The 22,093-nt window shown below is 40.5% G+C and overlaps 1 protein-coding gene across 3 annotated transcripts in view; it reads left to right on the top strand.

Moving 5' to 3' along the window:
- The window catches only part of arhgef10la (Rho guanine nucleotide exchange factor (GEF) 10-like a), a 148,443-nt gene that overhangs the window by 65,045 nt on the left and 61,305 nt on the right, over positions 1-22,093 (top strand). For all 3 annotated transcript variants that reach the window (XM_068712574.1, XM_068712576.1, XM_068712573.1), the window contains one exon: positions 14,038-14,138. In XM_068712574.1, the coding sequence (XP_068568675.1) occupies positions 14,038-14,138 (101 nt within the window). The remainder of the gene's footprint in view (positions 1-14,037; positions 14,139-22,093) is intronic.

The raw sequence follows: 22,093 nt of genomic DNA, 5'->3' as shown, positions 1-22,093 counted from the left end.
GGTAATGTTTTATCTCATGAGTCCAAACAGTTTTGTTCAGCAGAGCATATATCCATATATCCAATCCACTGCAAGTTTCCTTGTCCTACTAAGGATCTTAAAGTGGTTGCGATAACATGCCAATGTGGATCCTGGTGGGTGGAGTGACTACTGAATGACTGAATGCCTACTTAGAGAAGAACAAAGATGGCAAGGAGAGAGCATATGAGTAGCTTAGAGTACTGCACAGGAACTGGGAATAGCAAATAATGGCAGATTATAATGGATCCCATTTCGTGGCTTCTGGCGGGGAAAGGATAAGAAAGAGGCAGGGGAGGACTAAAAAGGAAAGATTGCGATAGAGGAGCCAGAGCCCTGCTGAGAGAGACTAAGCAAGAGAAGGAGAGGAAGAAAGAAAGAGTGAAAGTGATGATCGACCTCCCCCACAAAAGACTTGGCTTGGTGCCGGCAGGGCAGTGGCAGTCAGAAGAGTGGGCCTAATGCTTCAGAGCCAGGGAGAATCAAACTGCGCCAAGCCAAGCCAAAGTGACAGCTTGAGCAGCGGAGCTGTGCAGATCACTTCTCCCACATCTCCCAGCTTCCTCGTCGGCTGTCACATCAGGCCTGCAGGGCCAATCTGCTTTCTCAGATGTTTGGTGGAGCCAGATGTCAAGCTTACAAGAGAGACCCCGAATTCCCCTTCAAGGGGTACCCTATTTGCTGAGTTCTTGCGATAATGTCATCAGCAACTGCACCGACAAGGAGATTTCCCAATCCTACATATGTCCAAGCCGTAGATTTGCATTTGAATCTTAAATAATGTAGAACAAGACCTGTGCTGGATCCGGAGAAGGCCACAGAGGGGTTTTTTTGTGGCGAGGTAAAAGCTAACAATATCATCTGAAAGAGAGAGATCTTCTGTTGGGAAAAACAACCAATCTTGGTTGTGTGATAGCAATCTAATTGAGGCTGGGCCTATGAGTCGGGTGGCTGGACTGGCAGTGAGCCGCGGGGGCTGAGGGTGACAGGTGGCACAGTGGGTGCCCAAGCCATCCTGACACTACCCAGGGTGCAGCAGTGGCAGATTGCAGGGGAGATCAGCGGGCAGACCGGTTCTGTCTCTCTTACAAACACAATCGCACGCACACATACGTTGGTTTTCCCTCAACAATCTACAGGGCACAAGAGTGCTTCTAGAGTCTGTATATGTATGTTACATTTATTTACATGTACCTCCTGCTGGCGGATGCACCTGCGAACAAGCCAGCGTGCATCTCAGACAAAGAAACACACACACACACACACACACACACACACACACACACACACACACACACACACACACACACCTACACGCACACATTTGCGCACAGAGCCGAGCCTCTGCTCTGCTGGTGAAAGAGTGGGACCGCAGCAGGGACCCCCTGTACCGAGTTGGTCCCCTCATGTCTGGCTGCAAGCGACTCTCTGCAGTCAGACAGCACATCACAGCCTCCACACTGCAAACAGACTGAGTACGTGGAGAGAATCCTGACTGCTGCCTCAAAGGCACCAGCCTACGTGTGACAGCAGTTCATTAACATCCTCTTTTTACTGCGTCTGCTGGAGCGACCACAAGCACAGACACATAAGAGGAGTATTGTAAGCCTGCAGCCAAAATCAGCATTTTTCTTTTTTTCATGGGCCCCTTTATGGAGGATGTGCAGGCTACCTTCAAGGCCAATGGCAGACCTTACATTCTCAGTCATAGTATGATGGATTTGGACTCCATCTGGCTGAGAGTCTTACCCAAACAGATATGCTAAAGTTGAGTCTATATTAACATATTTCAGTGTCTGGACATCAGAGGGGTTTCTCTGATTGTTCCATGTGTACTGCATGAAGAGAGGTGTGTTGTTGATAGGCGTGTGGCAGAATCCAACTTACTGGGTTGGTTTACCAAAAATAAAAAGCATTCCAGATTTTGGTTTTATTTGTCCAGAGATTGAGATGTCAACTGCTCTGTATTTTGCTTCCACCTCAATACAATGGGGGGGGTGTGAAATTGTATTTGAGTTTGAGCTCTGAAAACATGTCTATTCAGTGTTCCTCTGACTCTGGACACTCCATTTTGCTGAATTGTAGCTAAGCGGATGCCAGTCCTATAAACGCAGAAGTCTGTCACTGAATGAGTCAATAAGTGGGTTAGTGATTAAGTTACAAAATTAATTCTTTCAGAATGAATAAAAAGGTCTTTGCCTCAGCGATGAACCATCTTATCCACTTCCTCAAATCATACACGGTTGTTACTCTCCCCACAGAGCTCGACCCAGAAAGCCTCATTTGATACATTTAAGGAGAGCTCTAAAATATTTAAATTTTCACTGATCTTTTATTTCCAGTATAATTTCCTATTTCCCTCTACATGTGTTTATAACAGGGTGTTTCAGTCCTATACTTGTAGGGTCTTGACACAGTTTGATGCATATTTTATAGGAGTAACGTAACTCCTTTGAGGAAAAGCACAGAGGGATAGTGATAGACATTGCTCCACTATATCTTTACACACTACATAGTTGTTTGCGGCTATATTAATGCTCTAAATATTGTGAAGAGAAAGTTAAACAGTAAAGTTGTCTAGTGGCAGTTAATGTAGCCTACGGTGTAGTTTTCAGTCTGTCCATTAATAACCACTGCAGCTCCTCGAGACCCAAATAACGTTGCCGTGTTTTGCTTCCCAACCGCTGTGAAGGAGGGTTAGCCCCAAAGTGAGCATCAACTTTGGCAATAGTGGCAAAATAAAGTCCCCATGACAGTCTGGAAGCTGAAGCAGGGAAATTATTTTACTATGTGTTCCGCTACTTCAGGACACCTAAGGACAAATATTACTGGGTCCACTACAGGAAATTGCAGATGAACATTTAATATCTAGAATACATAGACACTACCACTGATTATCTCCGTAACAATCTGGCCACAATTCAGCACATTGACCATGCATGGTCCAGCCATAGGTTTCGAGTGTTTCAGGGAACACTTGTGTCCCAGACTGATCTCACAGAGTTGAAATATCTCTTCTCATCGAACTCTAAATAAGACGTCAAAATATACTTCACATGACGGCAGCGTTCCTATAACATCCGTCACACCCTTAATCTTAAGTGTGTAATGGTAAGTGAATAGCACTGCACCTCAGCAACCCACCCCAACCTGCACTACACTGTTTTTAGCCTTATTTGTTTAGGCACTGCTTGCTGTTTTTTTCTATTCTTCTTTTATTCACATTCACACATGCAGACACATTCGCACCTGGAAGCGACCAAGAATAACCACAGTCCTCTACGTTTAGCCAGTTGTCAGGTGCAGGGGCTGGAGCTGAAGGACACCTACGCTACATTCTCTCTGGTCAACTGTAGTGGAAAACTAAATACAAAACAAAAAAAAACAAAGTGGGAAACGTGCTCCTGAGCTCATTTACTTACTTACTACTTACTTTCTAATCCATATTTCAAAAGAAAAAAATAAAATTTAATGAAATGTATCACTCTACACACAATTTATCCATGACTTTAAGCAAAACATGAATATTGTTAGTGAAGTAGAGAAACAAGTAAGCATTCACTTCTTTGCATATATTACAGAAGGAAAATTACCCACAACGACATTATAAAGGGGAAGCACACTCCTTCTAAAAGGGTTAGGCAGGTCAGGCAAGTAAAGTCATCCTACACAAAACCTGTGTGAGCAGAAAGACTAAACACAAGCATTTCTCAAGGCTCATATAAATGTTGAACAGATGAGCAAGATGAATATGCACCTTCCTCTCATCAGACAGACCACTCAAGGAAACTCTATATTGGGAGTGGAGAAAATAGGCTCCAAACACAAACCTGAATCTTCATGCTGTCGTAATGCTGTCATTTGATGCCACACGAAGCTGTCCAAATGCAGTAATGCTGAAGCAGTAAATCCCCCTATATACTGCATATCCACATCTCAAGTAGATGTTTGGCAGTAACATTTAGCTTACTCGGCTATCTGCTCAATTAAAAAAAATATTAGAACTGAATTAATGTGAGTTGCTGTAGTAACTTTTCTTTCCTACATCAACACCAGGTCACCACCCTGAGGTCGCTAACACTCCACCAAACGCTGACAACGGACTTCAACTTAACAACCTTTTTTAGCACATATTTATACAGGTTTTGGTTTAATTCTATGGTTCAGCAGAGATGTGTATGTTACAAAAAGTGACAGCCAGGTATTAACTTGCAATCAACGGTACAAAAAGTCAAAGCAGATTAAATATGCGTTCATTATCTTGCGTCATACACGGGAATAGTGTGCTGAATTGTGTATGTGTAAATGTGTGTAGGTTCTGAGTCGGGATCCATTTTTACCTCACTTTATTCACACACGTCACAAATAGCCAATGTACTGACTGCACAGACTCAGCTTCATGACATTTGACGTGGAACTCATTTATTTTAGATTATTTTGCAGGCTCATTTTGTACTGCCTTTGTACTGCTTGTATCCACCTTACGATTTTACACACAACCCTGTCACCTCTATAGACCAGATGGAGTCTGAACCTACTTTAAGCCCATCTCTCTTGTACAACTTGTCTGTGGCCGATGATAATTAGATCAACGAACTCATCATGCTGAGCCGTCTCTTTTAGCTCATCTCACTATTTGCAGAGTGCACCCCTTCTCTCCGACTGTTTGTTTCCCTGGATGGTGTAGGTGAACTGAAGGATGGGTGCATGACAGGCTGCCACTCAGCACTCACTCCTGCATCTGTCCAGTCCTTGTGCATTAGTGTCACACGTGCGCTCCGGCACTGACCTGCTCCCATAAATCAGCTGGGCTGGCTCCTCGCGTCGCTCCCTAGCCCCCCTCCCGTTATGCCCTCTCCCCTCTCTCTTTTTTTTTTTCAACCCTCCTCAGCTCTCCCTGTCTCTCCTCTGCCAGTGCGCCTATGCCTAGTTCTCTATTCTGGCAGTGCACCGCACCTGCACTGCGGCTGTCAATCAGCGGGCAGGAGGGAGGGATCGGAGAGCGCACGCTCAGTTTAGCATGTGTGAGGTTTGTGTGGGCATGAAGCGCTGCCTAAGGAATCCAACCAAGTGAGGAGTTGTATTCTCGTCACACCCCGTCTCCCCTTCTGTCTTTGGCAAATTACCCCTGCTATATTTAAGCAGTGAATGGTATGAATTACACCTCTTTGTGAAAGCTCCACTTTTTCAACATGTCAAGGAAGTTTGAGATCTTACTTACTTCATTCTGTTTCCGACTGCATTCCCTCCCTTTTTGTGTTTCTCTCCGTATATGTGTGTGTCTCTCTCTCTCTCTACTGTTTTTCTTCCACCCTTTATGAAATGAAAATGAATTCAAAGTGGGCAGCAGCGGGTATCCCCCCCCCCCCCCCACACACACACACACACACACACACACACACACCTTCTTCTCACATGCTCTCTTGCACTCTCCTTCCTCTTTCTTTCATTGTCTCAGAGTCACTGTGGAATCGTTGCACAGGAGACATGCTGTTATTTTGGAAAGCTGCTTAGTGCTTAAAAAAGACGACATCTCATCCTTGGCCAGACACTTGTACTTGTATTTCCATTAAAGCCTGATCAATCCAGACAACAGAGTGGCCTTGTCAATGGACTCATACCAGCTGAGTCATTGCTAACTCAGGGCCAAGGCTGCCAGTCTGACTTTGGCCGGCTCAGCATAAAGAAGTTACTTTATTTTAGTTGACAGGAGAGAGAAATGCACTGATGAATTCCTTTAAATCACTCATAAGACATACCAGTAGTTATTCATTGGTCATTTTCATTTTTGGAACGCTATAGGTGGTATTCAGGTTGATTGACCTTAAAAAGTGAGACATGACCGGAGCTGGTTTGTCACTGCGGCTATGAATTGAACTCTTGGTCTCACAAAATCAGTGGTGGGCCGTCAGGGCCAGCTAAGCCTTCTCTGCTGGCCTAAACAGAATCACAAAGTTATAGCTATTTCCTAATTGAATCATTTTTCACAAATACACTACAAGAATTATATATTTTTTCCCATTAGCTTATTTTCTCATTGCACAGCTCCTGTTTTTCTATGTTGCTCTGCTTCCAGCACAGCTTGTTTAAGTAGAGCTTTTATCCAATCAGATTCAGCCTCTATTTCTCTATGTAAGGAGAGAGGCCCGAGGTCCTCTAGGTAGACCTTGCAGATTAAAGTATATGGGGACGATATTGTTGATTGGCATCGTCTTCAACCAATCAGATCTTTAGTTTTACATGTTGGGCATATTCTTTGACGTGCCAGAGCTACCCAGGTAGCCTGCTAAGTACGTCAGCATTAAGGTGCGCCGTGATTGGTCAGTGGGCCAGCATGACTTTTGTCAAATAGAAAGCTAGCTAGCAGATCTAGTGTTTAGTAAGAGTTCAAGTTGAAAAATATGTAAGAAGTTAAGACAGTGACATGACATTTTTAGCGTTTTTAAATGGATTTCTGGAGAAGGGCATTTCCAGAAAAACTGGATATCGTATCAGAGGGTCGGTCAAGCCCACAGCTAGCAGCCCTGACCCAGCATGGAAAAGGATTTGTACAACGGTATTTCTGGCTGACAGCGGCAGTGTTTCATTTACAACTGAGCTCTTGGTGTTTGGAGCTATGCTACGCTAACCAAGGCAGCTACAGGACAGGACACGCACAAGCTACATGCTTTTGAAAACTTTTGGAGAGACATGAGTGGATTTTGTCTTTTAAGTGAAGAGCAGCTGCGGCAAGTTAACTTATTTTGCGTCTTTACATCTGCAGTAGCGTTTCTACAGTGTTCATTTGTCTATCGTGTCGTTTTTATGAATAATATGAATGGCTTGTGCTCTAGCGCTGCAGTGTTGCTGGATTGATTTGTTGCTTTGTTGTCATATAAATATATGTGACTGTTTCTTGTGAGCTTTTCTTGTCATTGTGTTAATTACATTGAAATTTTTTTGACTATATGCATTGTCCGTTAATTACGAAGCATCACGTCATGTGCGGGGTTATTGTCCGGACAATTGAATCCGGGCTGTTCCCTGCTATTTTAGCCCCCCTGAAGACACATGCTGTCTTCAGGTGGGCTGTTTTTTGTTATTGTTCCGGGTTCAGAGGTCACAAAGCCTGTTGTTTGTTACGTGAGCGTAGTCCACCGAAAACATTATATTTCCCACAATTTAAGCTTCTGCATTTTCCATATGCACTAGTATTATTCAAACGTATTGTTCGGTTTTTAAGCCTCGTACCGAACGGTTTAATACAAATACGTGTATTATTACACCCCTAGAAACAAATAACCATAGCTGTGGCATCATAATGAGCTTATTAGGACATGGCTCAAGTCTAGTAGGACAGCACAGAAGGCCCAGGTATAAAATGCACGGCCCACCACTGCACAAAATCATACCCATTGTGTTTCATAACATGTTTTCATTAGAGATGCACCAAATGGCAATTTTCTGAGACAAAGTATCCAAAAGTCTGACCTCCTTTTTCCTATTTTTCTATCTTACTAACAACTATAATTGACAGCACTCACAAATGTTTTGTACATTCTCTTCTATGGAAAATTGGAGTTTAATTTTATGTTCATAATAACACTATGATTATGAAATAACTTCAATTTTCTCCGAAAGGGCAAGATACAGAACCTTCTCTCACTGTCACTCAAACAAAACTCAAAGTAAAAGTGCTCCAGGTTACTGGACAAATGAATCCAACTGAAAATGAATCGCAGTATTTCCCCCTTTACAAGCTTCACATCTTCTTCACTCACGCTGAAGAACATCCACACCGACAACGTGACGTGTGTGGCTGTACTGTGTGTGTCACGTGCAAGTTGTGTGTTTGTGACCGTGACGTTACTGTCTGTGCAGCTGTGTGTGTGCAACGTAAAAACCATCATGCTGATGCCACATGTGTATAAATTTGACCTGCAAAAATCTGATATATATCTTATATGATATATATATGTGACTTCATCAGTGACCGATCGATATATTCAGCAGTATGTTTTTCTTTGGATAGCTTGTATTGCTTTTCCTCTTCTTCCCTGCCTCAAATAATAACACAGCAGCTCGAATGATCAGATGAAAAAAGACAAGTGTCAACCAGGAGATGATATCACAGACGTTGTATTTGTGGTCAGAAAACTTTGTGACAAAAATCAGCATCTTAAAATCTGATCCTGACACGCATTGGTCTATGCTGAGACATATGAAAAGAATAATCATCTTTGCGCTGGCTTAATACTGTTTAATACCTAACGCACAATCCTTAAGTGAACAGCCAGTTTTGTCTCTGCATGTGTGTCAGGTGCAGTCAGCAATTTTGGAAAATGTTGATATTTAATAGAAAATGTAACGTTCGTCTGATCCTTTGCTCCCGCTGCCTTTCTCTTGATACATCCATGGCCTTTCCCCGGCCTGTTGCTCTTAGACTGGAACCGTGCTGTGCGGCTCGGCCCGTCTTGGTTTTTGGCAGGTGCCTTTTTGCAACCGGAGGTCAAACGAGACAGTGAAGCTAAGTACACCCTAACACTGAATAAGGCATTTTATGGGCGACCAAAAATGTCATGATCAACTTTAATGATCTGAAAAAACACACTATTAAAGGGTTCAAGTTCTAAGATGAAAATACCGACAACTCCGGGGTCGTATGGTCCGAGCCACACCTCCATCCACAGTTGTCCTTGTCCGCAGCCAAGGAGACCACCCGACAGCTCAGCAGCTCCGGGAGACGAACTTCAGTCAGCGGCTGCAGCAACTTGTATTCAGCCAGCACAAACCTCAGCGCCTGGAGTCACAGCTGGCTGGTGGAGCGTTGGGTCTAACCCCGTGTAATGGCAGCAGTAGAAAGTTTGCATCTCTGGCGGGTAGTCGGGTCGTTGTCCTGGGATCAGACCCCCTTTGCTGGGGTTTGTGCTGGCTGAATTTAAACTAACTGCTAACTGGGTGTAGCTATGTTTCCCGGAGGTGCTGTATGCTCTGCTCCTGGCAAAACAGTCTCCCAGTGGTGGGGAGGATGAGATGAGGGTTACATTTTTGGAGTGCAATGTTCTTGTTCCTTCCACTTTGAATTCAATCCAATAAACAAACAATCAAAAGCCACATGGACCATGGCTGTATTATTGACATCCTCTTTGGGAGCTTTGCTTCTTTGTTCTCTAGACTGGGGGCAGACTGGACGCTACTGTTGCCTCTCAAGGAACAAGTAGTAATACAAGACAGGGCAGCACTGATGGTTTGAACTCAAATTCTGGCCAGATCTTACATATCGCATCTTTTAATAAGACACATTTAATGTACAAAACCAATTGACAGAAAGTTCAAAATGTATCACCTCAAATTTAAAAATCTCAGTTTCGGATCAGTTCAATAGAAGGAGGCGACCGTGGCACACTGGGTTAAGACTGTGTCGAAGCGTCCCTGAACAAGACACTGAACGCCTAATTGCTCCCCGGGCGCTTCTCAGCAGCTCACTGCTCCCAATACGTTGGTGATGGGTTAAAAGCAGAGGCTAAATTTTGTATATGTGTAAAAAATGTATATGGCAATATAATACATTTCTTTCTTTCTAGAAGTAGTTTTGCATTACTGTGAGAAACAAGTCAGAGTTTTTATTTTTTTTATTTCTTTTAGATGACATTGGCAAATAGTCTGTGCTTGAATTCTGCATTGGAACCACAAATAAATATGCAGTTGCTCACCCCTTTGAGGAAATGTTGACACTGGCAACATATTTACCACTTGTCAAAATCACCTAAATTACCATACAGGGACCGAGGCAAAATGCAAATTCCAGTATACAGATGTGTGGTCTGACATGTTACCAGGCCTTGAGCAAACTATGTTCACATGCATTACATTGTAGAGGAAGACATAATATTTTTCAACGTTCATAGCGAATATATTTGCATAGATTAGTCAGTTGTGCATAAGACAGAACATCTGTCTCTTTACCTTGTAGTTAATGATTCTGTTGTAATTTATTAAACTCTTGAACGCAGTTATTAATTCATGAGCACCAATCACTTAGTTTTTTAGTTTCCCAGAATTTGGTGTATTTTGAGGTTAAAGGACTGTTCCACCAAAAGTCTATGTATTCAACATCAAACGCTCGACCCCTTTAGGCTTGAAAGGTGCCTCTGAAAAGTTTGTAGCTTGCTCTTTTGCCGAGAATGGCAGGTGCAGTCAACTTGCATTCATGGCTTTTGCTGTGGTTTCCATCGCCGACCCAGTTTCAAGACGAAAAAGGTTCATAGAAACGTTTCATTCCACTCCTGCAGCATAATCTTTTTCTCCTCTGTCAATTTGTATGTTTGGTCATACTTTGTTATGACCGGGTGAAAGAGTTTTTGAGATTTTCAAGAAAGGCCAAGAAAAACGGTTACACGCCGTGTAAAAGATGTTCACTTCAGATGGAGCTGTGATGTTCTGAATTGTGTAAACATGCTCAAGTACAGTTCGTTCATTATACAGATTCCACTTGACGCCAGCACAAACATAAACATAAGCAAAAACATAAGCAGATGCTTGATCTGTCTAACCAGCGTTGATATTAAAAAATATGTTTTTTAATGACATTTTAAAGTATATCCATCATTATATCATCTGACAAGTACACTCACCCATTACTGTTTTCTCTCTCTCTCTCTCTCTCTCTCTCTCTCTCTCTCTCTCTCTCTCTCTCTCTAATACAATTAACACAACATTTATTTAATAAAAATAAAGTTGATAATACCGATGATAACTTTAATAACACTAATTATAACAATCAAAACGATATAACAAGAAGAAGAATACAGTGAATAACAATATCATATAAGAAAATTAAGTAGATAATGAAATAGGTAATTGGCATAAAATTATAAATATACAAGTAATATAAGTAATCAGCATATGGTACAACTACATCTGCTACAGTGACATCTCTTTCTTTCAGATTCAAACTTTGAATTCAATGGAGCTTTATTGGCATGACTGATTCAAGAACAATTTTGCTAAAACAAAATACAAAAGTACACAATAACAGTGAAATGAATATTAACACAACATGAAGACTGATATACGATATATGACTGATAAAAGTACTACTATATGAACAAAAGTGCAATAACATTTGGTTTGCAAACACTTTAAACAAATAAGGTGCTTTTTAACAGCAGTATTCCCTTTACACAGTAGCAGTTATATTTTATGCACTATCTGTGCTAAGTGTGCTGACTTTATTTGAAACGATCCACTGCTGTGCAACATGAATAAAATGTTTTACGCACGTTTCAGCAAAATGTCTTCTGTTTTCATGACAGTCAGAGCATGTGAATGCAGCTCCCACTGTTCATCAATATAATGCACTGTAACTCCGAGGTAATTATGGTTACCCAGCGATGTCGAGTAGTCTCCAGTGAGAGCAACAGTTGGTGCACGTTGTAACGCCGTCGCTTTTGTAATCCTCTCCTTTTTATACAACTCATGTATTCTTCTTGTGATGGTGCGTCTTGAGGGAGGCTGATACATGCCGTTATCTTCCACAATACTAATCGGCCTGCAGTTTGTAGCCATCCACTTCGCTGTGGCATTTGTTAGCTTGTCTTTCTTTTGTTGACCTATACTTCTCCCACACGTTGCATCAACGTAGTCTGCCGAAGCCTCCCTCCACCGTTTGTTTGGGGAGGTGATTTGCTGGCATTAACGGTGTGTATTGCATTTAAAAAAAAACTGTGCTAATACGCGATAAAATAATTGTCGGCGTTAATTAATTAATGCGTTAATGCAATAATAACGCGTAAACTTGCCCAGCACTAATATATATATAATAATGATATGGGCTATATACAGCATATTCTGTCTGTGTGTGTGTATGTGTGTGTGTGGTGTGAATGTGTGTGTGTGTGTGTGTGTGTGTGTGTGTGTGTGTGTGTGTGTGTGTGTGTGTGATTGGACAGCAAGATACGCCTTGTCTCTTTCTACTAGGAGTATTTTTTATATTTTCTTTGAATTCTGAAATTACAGAGTTGAACTTGTAAGTAAATGTTCCTTATTTCACTTAATGCTTTATATTGTAGGAGGAAGTAGAAATAATTTTTTGTCTCAAGCTCACCTGTCGAACAGTGACCACTTTTCTGTTTTCTTTTGGTTGCCATGGTTTTCTCCTCTCTCACTCACACACACTCTCACACACACACACACACACACACACACACACACACACACACACACACACACACACACACACACACACACACATCTCCAGCCTTCACCAATCACAGCCTGTACTAGTCGTGCCCAATTCCAGCGGAGCCCACACATTAGTGGCATTTTAAGCGTCGGATCCCACCTGAAAGCGATTTTCTGTGACCAGGCTGTGTGGTTGTCGCTATCTGGAATGATGCGGGCTGAAATCATAAAGCTGAAGCTTACTGGACTGAACCTCTGTGAAACTACAAGCAGGCAAGCAGGTCTTCTGACGGAAAATAAAAGACTTAAAGTCCCATGAAATGAAACATTTCTTTTCCTTGTTGGTGCCCTGTTTCTCTGACTACAATTTTTCGCTTTTTGTCGTTATATAACACATCTACAGTATATGCCAAGCATGCACTTTTTCCCATTTTATATCAAAATCCGACACCCTCATGCTCTGCTATGAAGTCAAACACCCTGTTAAGTATATCCAGCTGTTCAGGAGGAATTAACAGGGGATTGGAAAGTTGTGTTATCCTCATTTCAGCATTATTATAGTTTGTGAGCATTAGGTTGAAATTTAAAGTCACATTGGCAGTCTTTAAGATTTCCGTCTTGGTTGATCTGGCGACGCCTTATTTACACGTGGTATTAACAAATAGGGTTTAATACTACGGGTCCTAGAATACTTGGGGCAGCAAAACAAACTGTTTTGATTTTGATAAGTGAGGCAATAATTTATTTAAATGAAAATCTTTGACGTTGCTACTTTAAAGATACTTTACTGGGACTGGAATGTGTCACTATTTGCCTGAGAAGTTGGGATTTGCTCTTCTTTTTTTTAACCATAACTGAAATTTGAAAGGAAAAACAGAAGATAATACTAGATTAATAAAATCTTAAAACTTTTTTTTGTTAAAATGCTAAATAATAATAATAATAATAATAATAATAATAATAAATGCTTTTCTTTCTGGCATACAAGTTAGAGAGTTCATGAGAATGCACAGGCATTGATTTTAAATTTGTATCTAAGGCCATTACTGCGTGTGGTTGCATGTGCATTCAGAGCTCCACCTGTTGAATTCCCCTCTGATGTTTTGTTTTGTCGATGGAGGCCTAAATATCTGTGCAAACCTCTTTTTAAAGAGCCTGCACATTTACATTGGTTTACAGGTTATGCACTGTGCATTATTGACATTTTCTCTAACATTTTTCCAAATGGATGAACTGTAAGCAGATATTTTAGCATAAACAAATAATTGGAAGAAACAGCTTGGACTGAAAATATATCCAGTTTAATTACTGTAATAACTGTATTTCAAGGACGTATTGACAGTATCTGCCTATGACTGTTATAATTACATTAAAAGGGTACCCCACCAATTTAGCATTGCACTCCTATAATATTGTTGTACTCCTACAAGATGGACAGTACTCCTACAAGATGGACAGTTAAAAAAAAGACCCAGTCTGCTAAAAATAGAGACAAATATTACAGCAAGAAATACATTTTAGCAAATCCTTTTTCACGGAAACGTTATGCAGCTCAGAACACTTTCTACTAACAAAATGAAGAAATGATGGCAGTTAATGTGTCAAGTAACTTGCAAAAATCTTGATACTGAACGTATTCGCAAAATGTTTGTTGACGATGTATTTCATTTGCTTCACTGTCATTACACAATACAGGATTTCACAGTAACATACAGCCCAATAAATACCAGGGTCACTCCTGGGCCTCAACAATTGAGACTGTCTGACCTGATACAATTAACCAACAATAATCTTTATGTTCAGTGTTGTGTGGTGACAAAACGTTCAATATCAGTATATCTGCTTGTTTCTGTGCAGGTCAGGGCGTCCTGTCAGTTTCATGGTGGTCCTCAACACTCCCAGCCCCCTAAGCAAGATCTCCTGGGTCAACCGTCTGCACTTGGCCAAGATCGCACAACGTAAGAACACACACACACACACACACACACACACACACACACACACACACACACACAGTCATGTTTTCATGATTCAAATGTAATGATTTACGTTCCCAAAAGGAAAGCGAGTCCCCACAATGGGACTGTGTAAACAGATTCATGTCCTCACAAGACTGGTAAAACACCCCCCCCACACACACAGAAAGGATTACAATGCCATTTCTATTTAAACAGGATGATGTAATGCAATGAAATGTAATAACAATGTTTTAAGTCAGAGGCTCAGACACGTCATCAGTGTTTGGTTCACTCTCTATTGGCTAAGTGCACAACTGGAATTACAACTTATATAATCAGTGAAAAACCAAGACTCAACTAGGTCATCTGAAGTTTATGTGCTGTGGAAAGAGGCAAACTTTTTAAACAATGTTAAATTTATAACCTCCGTTCTAAAATACCTTCCATCTATTGTGAAAGCAACACCAACAGAGATTGGCTAGCGTTAAAACTCCTTTTAAATTCTGTGCCACCAATCATTTCTAATGTCTCCCTCTTAAAATTTTGGATACATCTCTATGAAGGCAAATCACTGTCAAAATCCGAGAGCGCAAATGAGATTCATGAGTATTTTACTTTGACGAGCACTTTTACATCACTCCGCGAGCGAAATTCACTCTCGCGCGAGCGGAATTCACTCTGAATGTCAGCTCGCGAAACTTTACTCTGCTCGCTCACGAAACTTTAACCTGCTTGCGCGAGCCTTTTAGCTGCACGCTCGCTTGCAGTTTTTCTTTCTGACACTAAGTGGGCGGACCCAGTCTCCATTGTATCTCTACATCTATTGGTTACAATCCTCATCTTTGGACTGGCCGGATATCACTGTGACACAGACTCAGATTTTCAGAGATTTTCAGATTGCACTACCCGTGCAGTAATAATGTACATCTTACTTTTACTTTCTGCACCTAAAGTACATTTTGCTGATAATAACATACTTGACTAAGGTTTTGAATGCAGGTATTTACTCGTAATGGATTGTTTCATCAGTATTAGTACGTTTACTGCAGTGAAGGATCTGAATACTTTTTCATCCACTAATTACTTGTCAGTGATTTAAGTTGTGCAAAGAGTTAATATATAAACAGTGGTCCCTAATCTTGGCTACAGATCCTTGAGGGGGTCCAAATTGTGGCTCATATTATATATACAACTACATTATATCTCTTCTGTAAACACAACAGTATGATTAACTATGATAATGTTTAAATCAATTAAGATCAAAGAGCTTCTTTGAGCTGTTTATCAGAAGAGGTTTGACTATCAAACACGCATTGTCTGTAATAGAATGATGAGTGAATTTAAATCAATCTGAGCAACTTGACTCCATTTACAAGACAAACACATTTTTAATTATTGTATTTCAAAATGCTATTAACATAATTTGTATTTCATCAGCCTCTACAGTCTGAAAAGTTTACAAAACCTGTCAGACAAATGTAGAACATTCTATGATGTAGTGGAGTAGTGTTTAGTGGCGGATTGAAAACCATCTCTAACAGACCTAGCGTCTGTGTCAGAGTGATATCCGGCCAGTCCAAAGACGAGGATTGTAACCAATAGACGTAGAGATACAATGGAGACTGGGTCCGCCCACTTACTGTCAAAAAGAAAAACTGCAAGCGAGCGAGCAGGTTAAAGTTTCGTGAGCGAGCGGAGTGAATTTCGCTCTGCGGAGTGATGAAAAAGCACTCGTCAAAGTAAAATACGCACACGGCTGTTTGATTTGTGCGCGCGCGTGAATCTCATTTGCGCTCTCGGGTTTTGACAGTGATTTGCCTTCATACATCTCATTGATTGTGGAGACTCAGCAGTGGTCAACATTGATGCAGGAAAAGACTGTCCACTGTCCAGATGCTGCCCAGCAGGGAGCAGCACAGTTCTTTTTTTTTGTCTTCCTAACCTAGTTCCTCCAACCCTCGCCTTGCTCTGCCCATACCTTAGCCCTCTATGCAGTCTGACCACGCTGTAGTCAGAGGAGGTCTTCCTCTCTGGGGCTTCATCAATGTGTGCTGTCATCCGGTGGCGAATACCGAGGACATTAATCTGCTTATTTGTCCATGATGGCACGCATATTCAACCCACTCACCACTCCGGTCCTCTCCTCCCCATCCTTTCCTACTCCCTACATCGCCTTGAGCGCTCTTCCTTGTCAAACACACTCTATTCTGGGTTTGTTGTGCATGCGGTACGTCTCTCAACACTGCGCTGGAGTGTAGCTCCAATCTGATTGTTCTGGCCTCTTAGTTCCCAGAGGCCTTTGCCGTGAGCGTCAGAAACATTCAAGGTTCCAGAGGAGGTTATTGGGGGTGGATTAAAGGACACTGAGTTAAATGTCTCGTTTAGATGAGTGGCCAGAGTTATATTTGTTTTTAGTAGCGGAAAAATTGGCAAAGGTCAAGAAGGAGCCTGAAGTGTTTTTTGCTTTGCAAACTTTGTCCTGAGACTTAGCCTCACCTGAATTCTGAGATTCTCCATCCACGCACATTACCCTAAAAAAAGAACACACAACACTGGATTCCTTCCCTCTACTGCTGGCCTACTGTACCTCCACAGTGGGTGTACAGAGTGTGCATGATGAAGCACACACTACATCTGTAGACTCCAGTAGAGCTCGCTGTATATGGTCTGTGTTAGAATGGCATCAAAAACATCAGGCCGAGCACAGAGGATGCTGTGGCTGCAGTGATATGCAGTGTTCCCACATCTTTCCTTGGAGCTCACACCTTTATCAGCAACACAGCATGCATACTGATGAGGACAGTGGCATAGTTATAGCATGCAGCTCTTTTCCCCTATGGCTGCTGTGTGGACAATGGGTGATGCATTCAAAGCCAAATCATGCAAGTTATCCACATGCTGTCATACGGAGGAGGAGCTCCACGCTGCAATACTATTTACAGAGAGCATCAATATCAAGTATGACTTGAGGAGGACTGAAAGTATGCTGTTCTAACTCCTTTTGCTCGAAATGATGAAATTATTCTAATTATTTTGGCACTTACTCTACAAGAAAACACCAAATAAACATTTGTTGATCTTACACCTGGAGAAAACACCCTGAAGACAAGGGATATAATGCTATCAAAATGTAAATATTGCACGTTGTTTTCACTCTCATATTTATAGAGTCTATCATGGTACAACTTTCAGCACAAATCTGTCTTTGTCTGATTTGCTATCCTACAGTTGTGTAGCCTGGAGTGCTTGTCCCAGACACTGTACTCCTGTGTGTTAAGATAAACACAAAATCTTTGCCTTTCTTTGACTTCCGAAAGTTTCAGATCACTCGACTGATCAGGGGAAAATTACACAAGAAAAGGTTGAAAGGTTTTAGGCCTCTGGCCAATACTGCTAACCAGGGCAAGTTACCATAAGAAAAACAACAGGAAAAGCTTTGATTCCTCCAACACCAGAATGACAAGCAGCTAAGTGTAAGGAGAAGAAGCTTTGAGATGCGGGGAATAAAGTGGCTGTAAAACGAAAGGACGGGGTGCATTAACCCCCTCTGCAGTCAAGACTAGGGATGGGTATCGTAGGATTTTATCAATACCAGTACACTTATAGATATTGCTAATCGGTTCAGTTCCTTATCGATACTCTTATCGGTTCTTTTTGAGAAAGAAAAGACTGTTAATTAAGAAAAATAGTCTTTTAGCTTTATTATTCTTGTATGTAAACAAAAAAGTATTTCTTGAGCAGCAATACAAGAATATCCTAAATCTTTAAAATACATTTGCAGCTAAACAATTAGCTAAGCAATCAGCTTTCATATATGAACCTAAACGCTAACCTTACCTGGAGTGGACAAGGATGGACGGCTGCTCGCCAAACAGTGGAAAACTGTTTCTGCAGATTGATGTTCTGCTTGTTCGCCAAATGTTGTGATAAACTGCTAGTGCTACCTTCCTTACTTGTGAGGGTTTTATTGCATTTGAGACGACGAGAGTTCTCAGCATCTACTGGAGTAAAATGTAGCCACACTTTTGTTGTCTCACGCTGTACTGAGCCGGTGACGGTGTGTGTAATAATAAAGCACAACTCCACAAAGACAGGAAAGAGAGAGGAGGTTTGAGATGAGGAGATTTCACCCCGTAACTACTAAACCACCGATAGCAATTAATTTCCGTTTAGAATTGACTTTCGTGGGCCAACCCTTGTCAAGACATCCAACAGTTAGTCCTTCCACATTGTATCCAGATTGATTTTAGAAAGTCTGGACAATAAAAAAACATTGGCTCCAAACCACATTTAATGGTGTTTTGAAATACCATTCCAATGAGATTTCTTCAGATACGTCGCAGTCCGGCCACTCTGATGGCTAAAAATCGGATTTGAAAGTGTGGAAGTGATGAGCTGAATCCATGCTGCTCCTAGCAGAGCGCTATACAGAGAACTACAGTCTGTGGACAGAAAAAAAATCTCTTTCATTCTGGTTTGAGTTTGTCTGGTGAAAAGGAGTTCTACACTGCGACTTGACAGTGCCATTGTTTTGATGGCAAATGCTTCCCCATTGGAAATCAGCGTCACCAGTGTAGCTACATAGTTACTGACGCCAACACCGTTGTCAAAGCAACTCATGCAGATAGGTTGTTGATTTCTGTACAAACAAAGTGCTGAGAGTCCGTCGTAAAGACCTGATTTGAGAAACAAATTGTATTTGCCTGCAACCTGAACCAAGCCTTCGATGATTTCTGTATGTCAAGCCCAAGACACAGAATAAAGACCATCTTTCAACCAGAAGGCATGTTTTACTAAGATACTGAATCACACATCTCTTGTTAAAATGATTGACAGCGTGCAACTTGGGTTCAATTTCAGGATGTTTCCTTTACTCCTTGACAGTTGCTCTGCTGTTGCAACACATTCTCAGTCCCAACTCGTCAGCGGCCGTCAAACTAAGACTCATCAGTTTTGGACATGTCAGGAATGACGTGTCAGTTTCCACTCATTACATGGATAGTGTCTTTTCAAAATACACTTAAGTGTTCACGGGAAACATACCGTTTCTGCTTGTTACATGCATACAGTCTTTGTAAAATAACTTCTAATGTACTTAGTTTTTAGGTTCATTTAAGCAACAAAACTACTTGGTAAGGTTTAGGAAGTAGTTTCTTAAGCAAAATAAGTAAAATAACTATGTTTGTGAGCCCCAAGGCTCTCAATCCAAGGCATTTCCACATACTCTCGCATGGCTTATATAAACCTATGTAGTCGACAGCCCACGCAACGTTGATCCTTCCTCTCGCGTAGCCTCACAAGCTCAGGTTAATGGAAATGTTCATCATGATTATCTAATGGAAGCAAAAAGGTCATAAACACAAAGATTGCAGCTTGGTTACTTGAACTGTATGAGTGACAAAACATTTTCAGTGTTTTTAAAAGGAATGACCTGCCTGTACAAAGTTCATCTACCTGTTCGTTTTTCATAGCTCCTCATCCTCTACAGCAGGGGTATTCAATTAAAATTCAACGAGGTCCAGTTAGAAAGAATTTCCTCGTGCAAAGGTCAGGAACATCAGAATAATGTTTAACTGGTGTTATGATTTAGTCCTTTATATATTGAAGTTCATATTATTCAACCTAGAAGTTGAATTAACGTCTGTATGTAGTCAACTGACTGTCAAGTCAAATAAAGTTCAATTGAATAATATCTTAACAATATTTATTGTCAGATTTCACAACTGGATACTGCATACGCTATTCATAAATAAATGTTCTTCTTTCATTTCAAGTAAAATATAAGCTGGACAGGGCTCGACAGAAAGCTTTTGAAAAATGTGACTCTTAAAATATAGTACTAAATTTTCGAAAAAAATAATTTAACAGAATTGTCCTACAGCTTTACATTTATGTAATTCAGGTGTGAAAAAGCCAAGATATCCATATATATCTTCTCATCTTCTAAAAAAATAAATGTGTGTGCAGGGACTTTTCTGTGATTATTCAAACCACTTGTTTCAGCTCTATTACTCTATGTTAACATATCATATCATAACATATCATTGTTATGCATTTATATATATCTATATATAGATCTATATATATCTATATATAGATATAGATATATATCTATATAGATCTATATATATATATATCTATATAAATATATATATCTATATATAGATAGATATATATCTATCTATATATAGATATATCTATATACAGATATATATATATAGATATATATATATATATATATATATATATATATATATATATTAGTGCTGGGAAAGTTAACGCGTTTATCGCGCATTAACGCATTTTTTTAAAAAATGCAATACACACCGTTGATGCCAGCAAATCACCCACCCAAGCAAACAGTGGAGGGTGGCTTCGGCAGACTACGTTGGATGCAGAGTGTGGGAGAAGTATAGATAAACATACTTCAGGGACTTTTCTGTGATTATTCAAACCCCTTGTTTCAGCTCTATTACTCTGTTAACATCATTGTTATGCATATATATAGATCTATATATCTATAGATATATCTATATATCTATAGATATATCTATATATATTAGTGCTGGGAAAGTTAACACGTTATCGCTAGGTAACCATATTCACCTCGGAGTTACAGTGCATTATATTGATGAACAGTGGGAGCTGTATTCACATGCTCTGTTATGAAAACAGAAGACAGACATTTTGCTGAAACGTGCACAATCATTTTATTTATGTTGCACAGCAGTGGAACCTTTCAAATAAAGTCAGCACACTTAGCACAGATAGTGCAAGAAATATGATCGCTGCTGCGAGACATCTGCCTTTTGAACACGTCCCTTCATCGTGCACAGTCTCCAGAGTTCTGTCACAGTGTGTAAAGGGAATACTTCTGTTAAAAAGCACCTTTGCAAATGTTTGCAAACCAAATGTTATTGCACTTTTGTTCATATAGCAGTACTTTTAAAATAAAAGTGCACAATACATTACTTTTGAATTCATTATTGAGCTTTGCGCATAACACCCCATACACAGGGATAATGGTGAATGTAAATGCAAAAAGTTTACCAATAACAGCTAAAGGTAGAATATTGATATTTAGTATAGTATTATTAGTTTTTTCTGGATAACACAACGATCTTGTTATGTAAGGTCATTCAAGGTTTTTATGATTTATGATTTTGTGATTATGCTGTATTGCTTACATAACTTCTGTTTTAAAACGGCTTTAGTTGAGGTTAGAGTCAGGGGTAGGACAATTTAAGAGAACGGCATTTTACATTCATGGTTAGAAAAGTTGTTTTGTTTGCAAAATATATACATGAATTGAAGGTTTGGAACTGAATGCAGTTTGTCAGATGTATATATATATTTTATCTTTCCGCTTTTTACTGTCATACCTCAACTGTGTCATTGTTTTTAGTTGCCTGAATTACATATTTTAATTTACTTAGATAGTCTTTCAGTGTGTAGTTTGACAATATTACAATTAAGATAAGTCATGTTTTGATTTAGTTCAATAAATAAATAGATACAATAAATACAGTGATAACACACCAGGATATGTGAATAATTGCTCTCGACCACACACACACACACACACACACACACACACACACACACACACACACACACACACACACACACACAGCAGCGCTGTGACACGCTGGTACTCATCGAGTCATTCATTTAAAAAGGAACGTAGAGATGAGGGCGGGGTGATGGATTTCATTGGCTCCCTTGGGGAAATAGATCAGCACCAACCTGGTCAGGATGACAATTACATGTTAATTGTATTACACCCACACTTTGCCTTCCCATTTAACCAAATGTAATTACAATAAGTGAGTTGTTGATTTAATTTCACGGATGGCATACTGTCATCGAGGCTTCCTCGTCATTGCGGGCGCAGGCCGGCCTGCTCCGCGCTCAAGGGAGACCTACAGTCGAGTCGGCATTTCAAACGCGCCGAA

Source organism: Cebidichthys violaceus, unplaced genomic scaffold (assembly GCF_023349555.1).
Source record: "Cebidichthys violaceus isolate CVI_PGR_0920_01 unplaced genomic scaffold, fCebVio1.0.p SCAF_17, whole genome shotgun sequence".
Lineage (NCBI taxonomy): Eukaryota > Metazoa > Chordata > Actinopteri > Perciformes > Stichaeidae > Cebidichthys > Cebidichthys violaceus.
The sequence above is the reverse complement of the archived record's forward strand: the minus strand, read 5'-3'. Positions and strand labels throughout refer to the sequence as shown.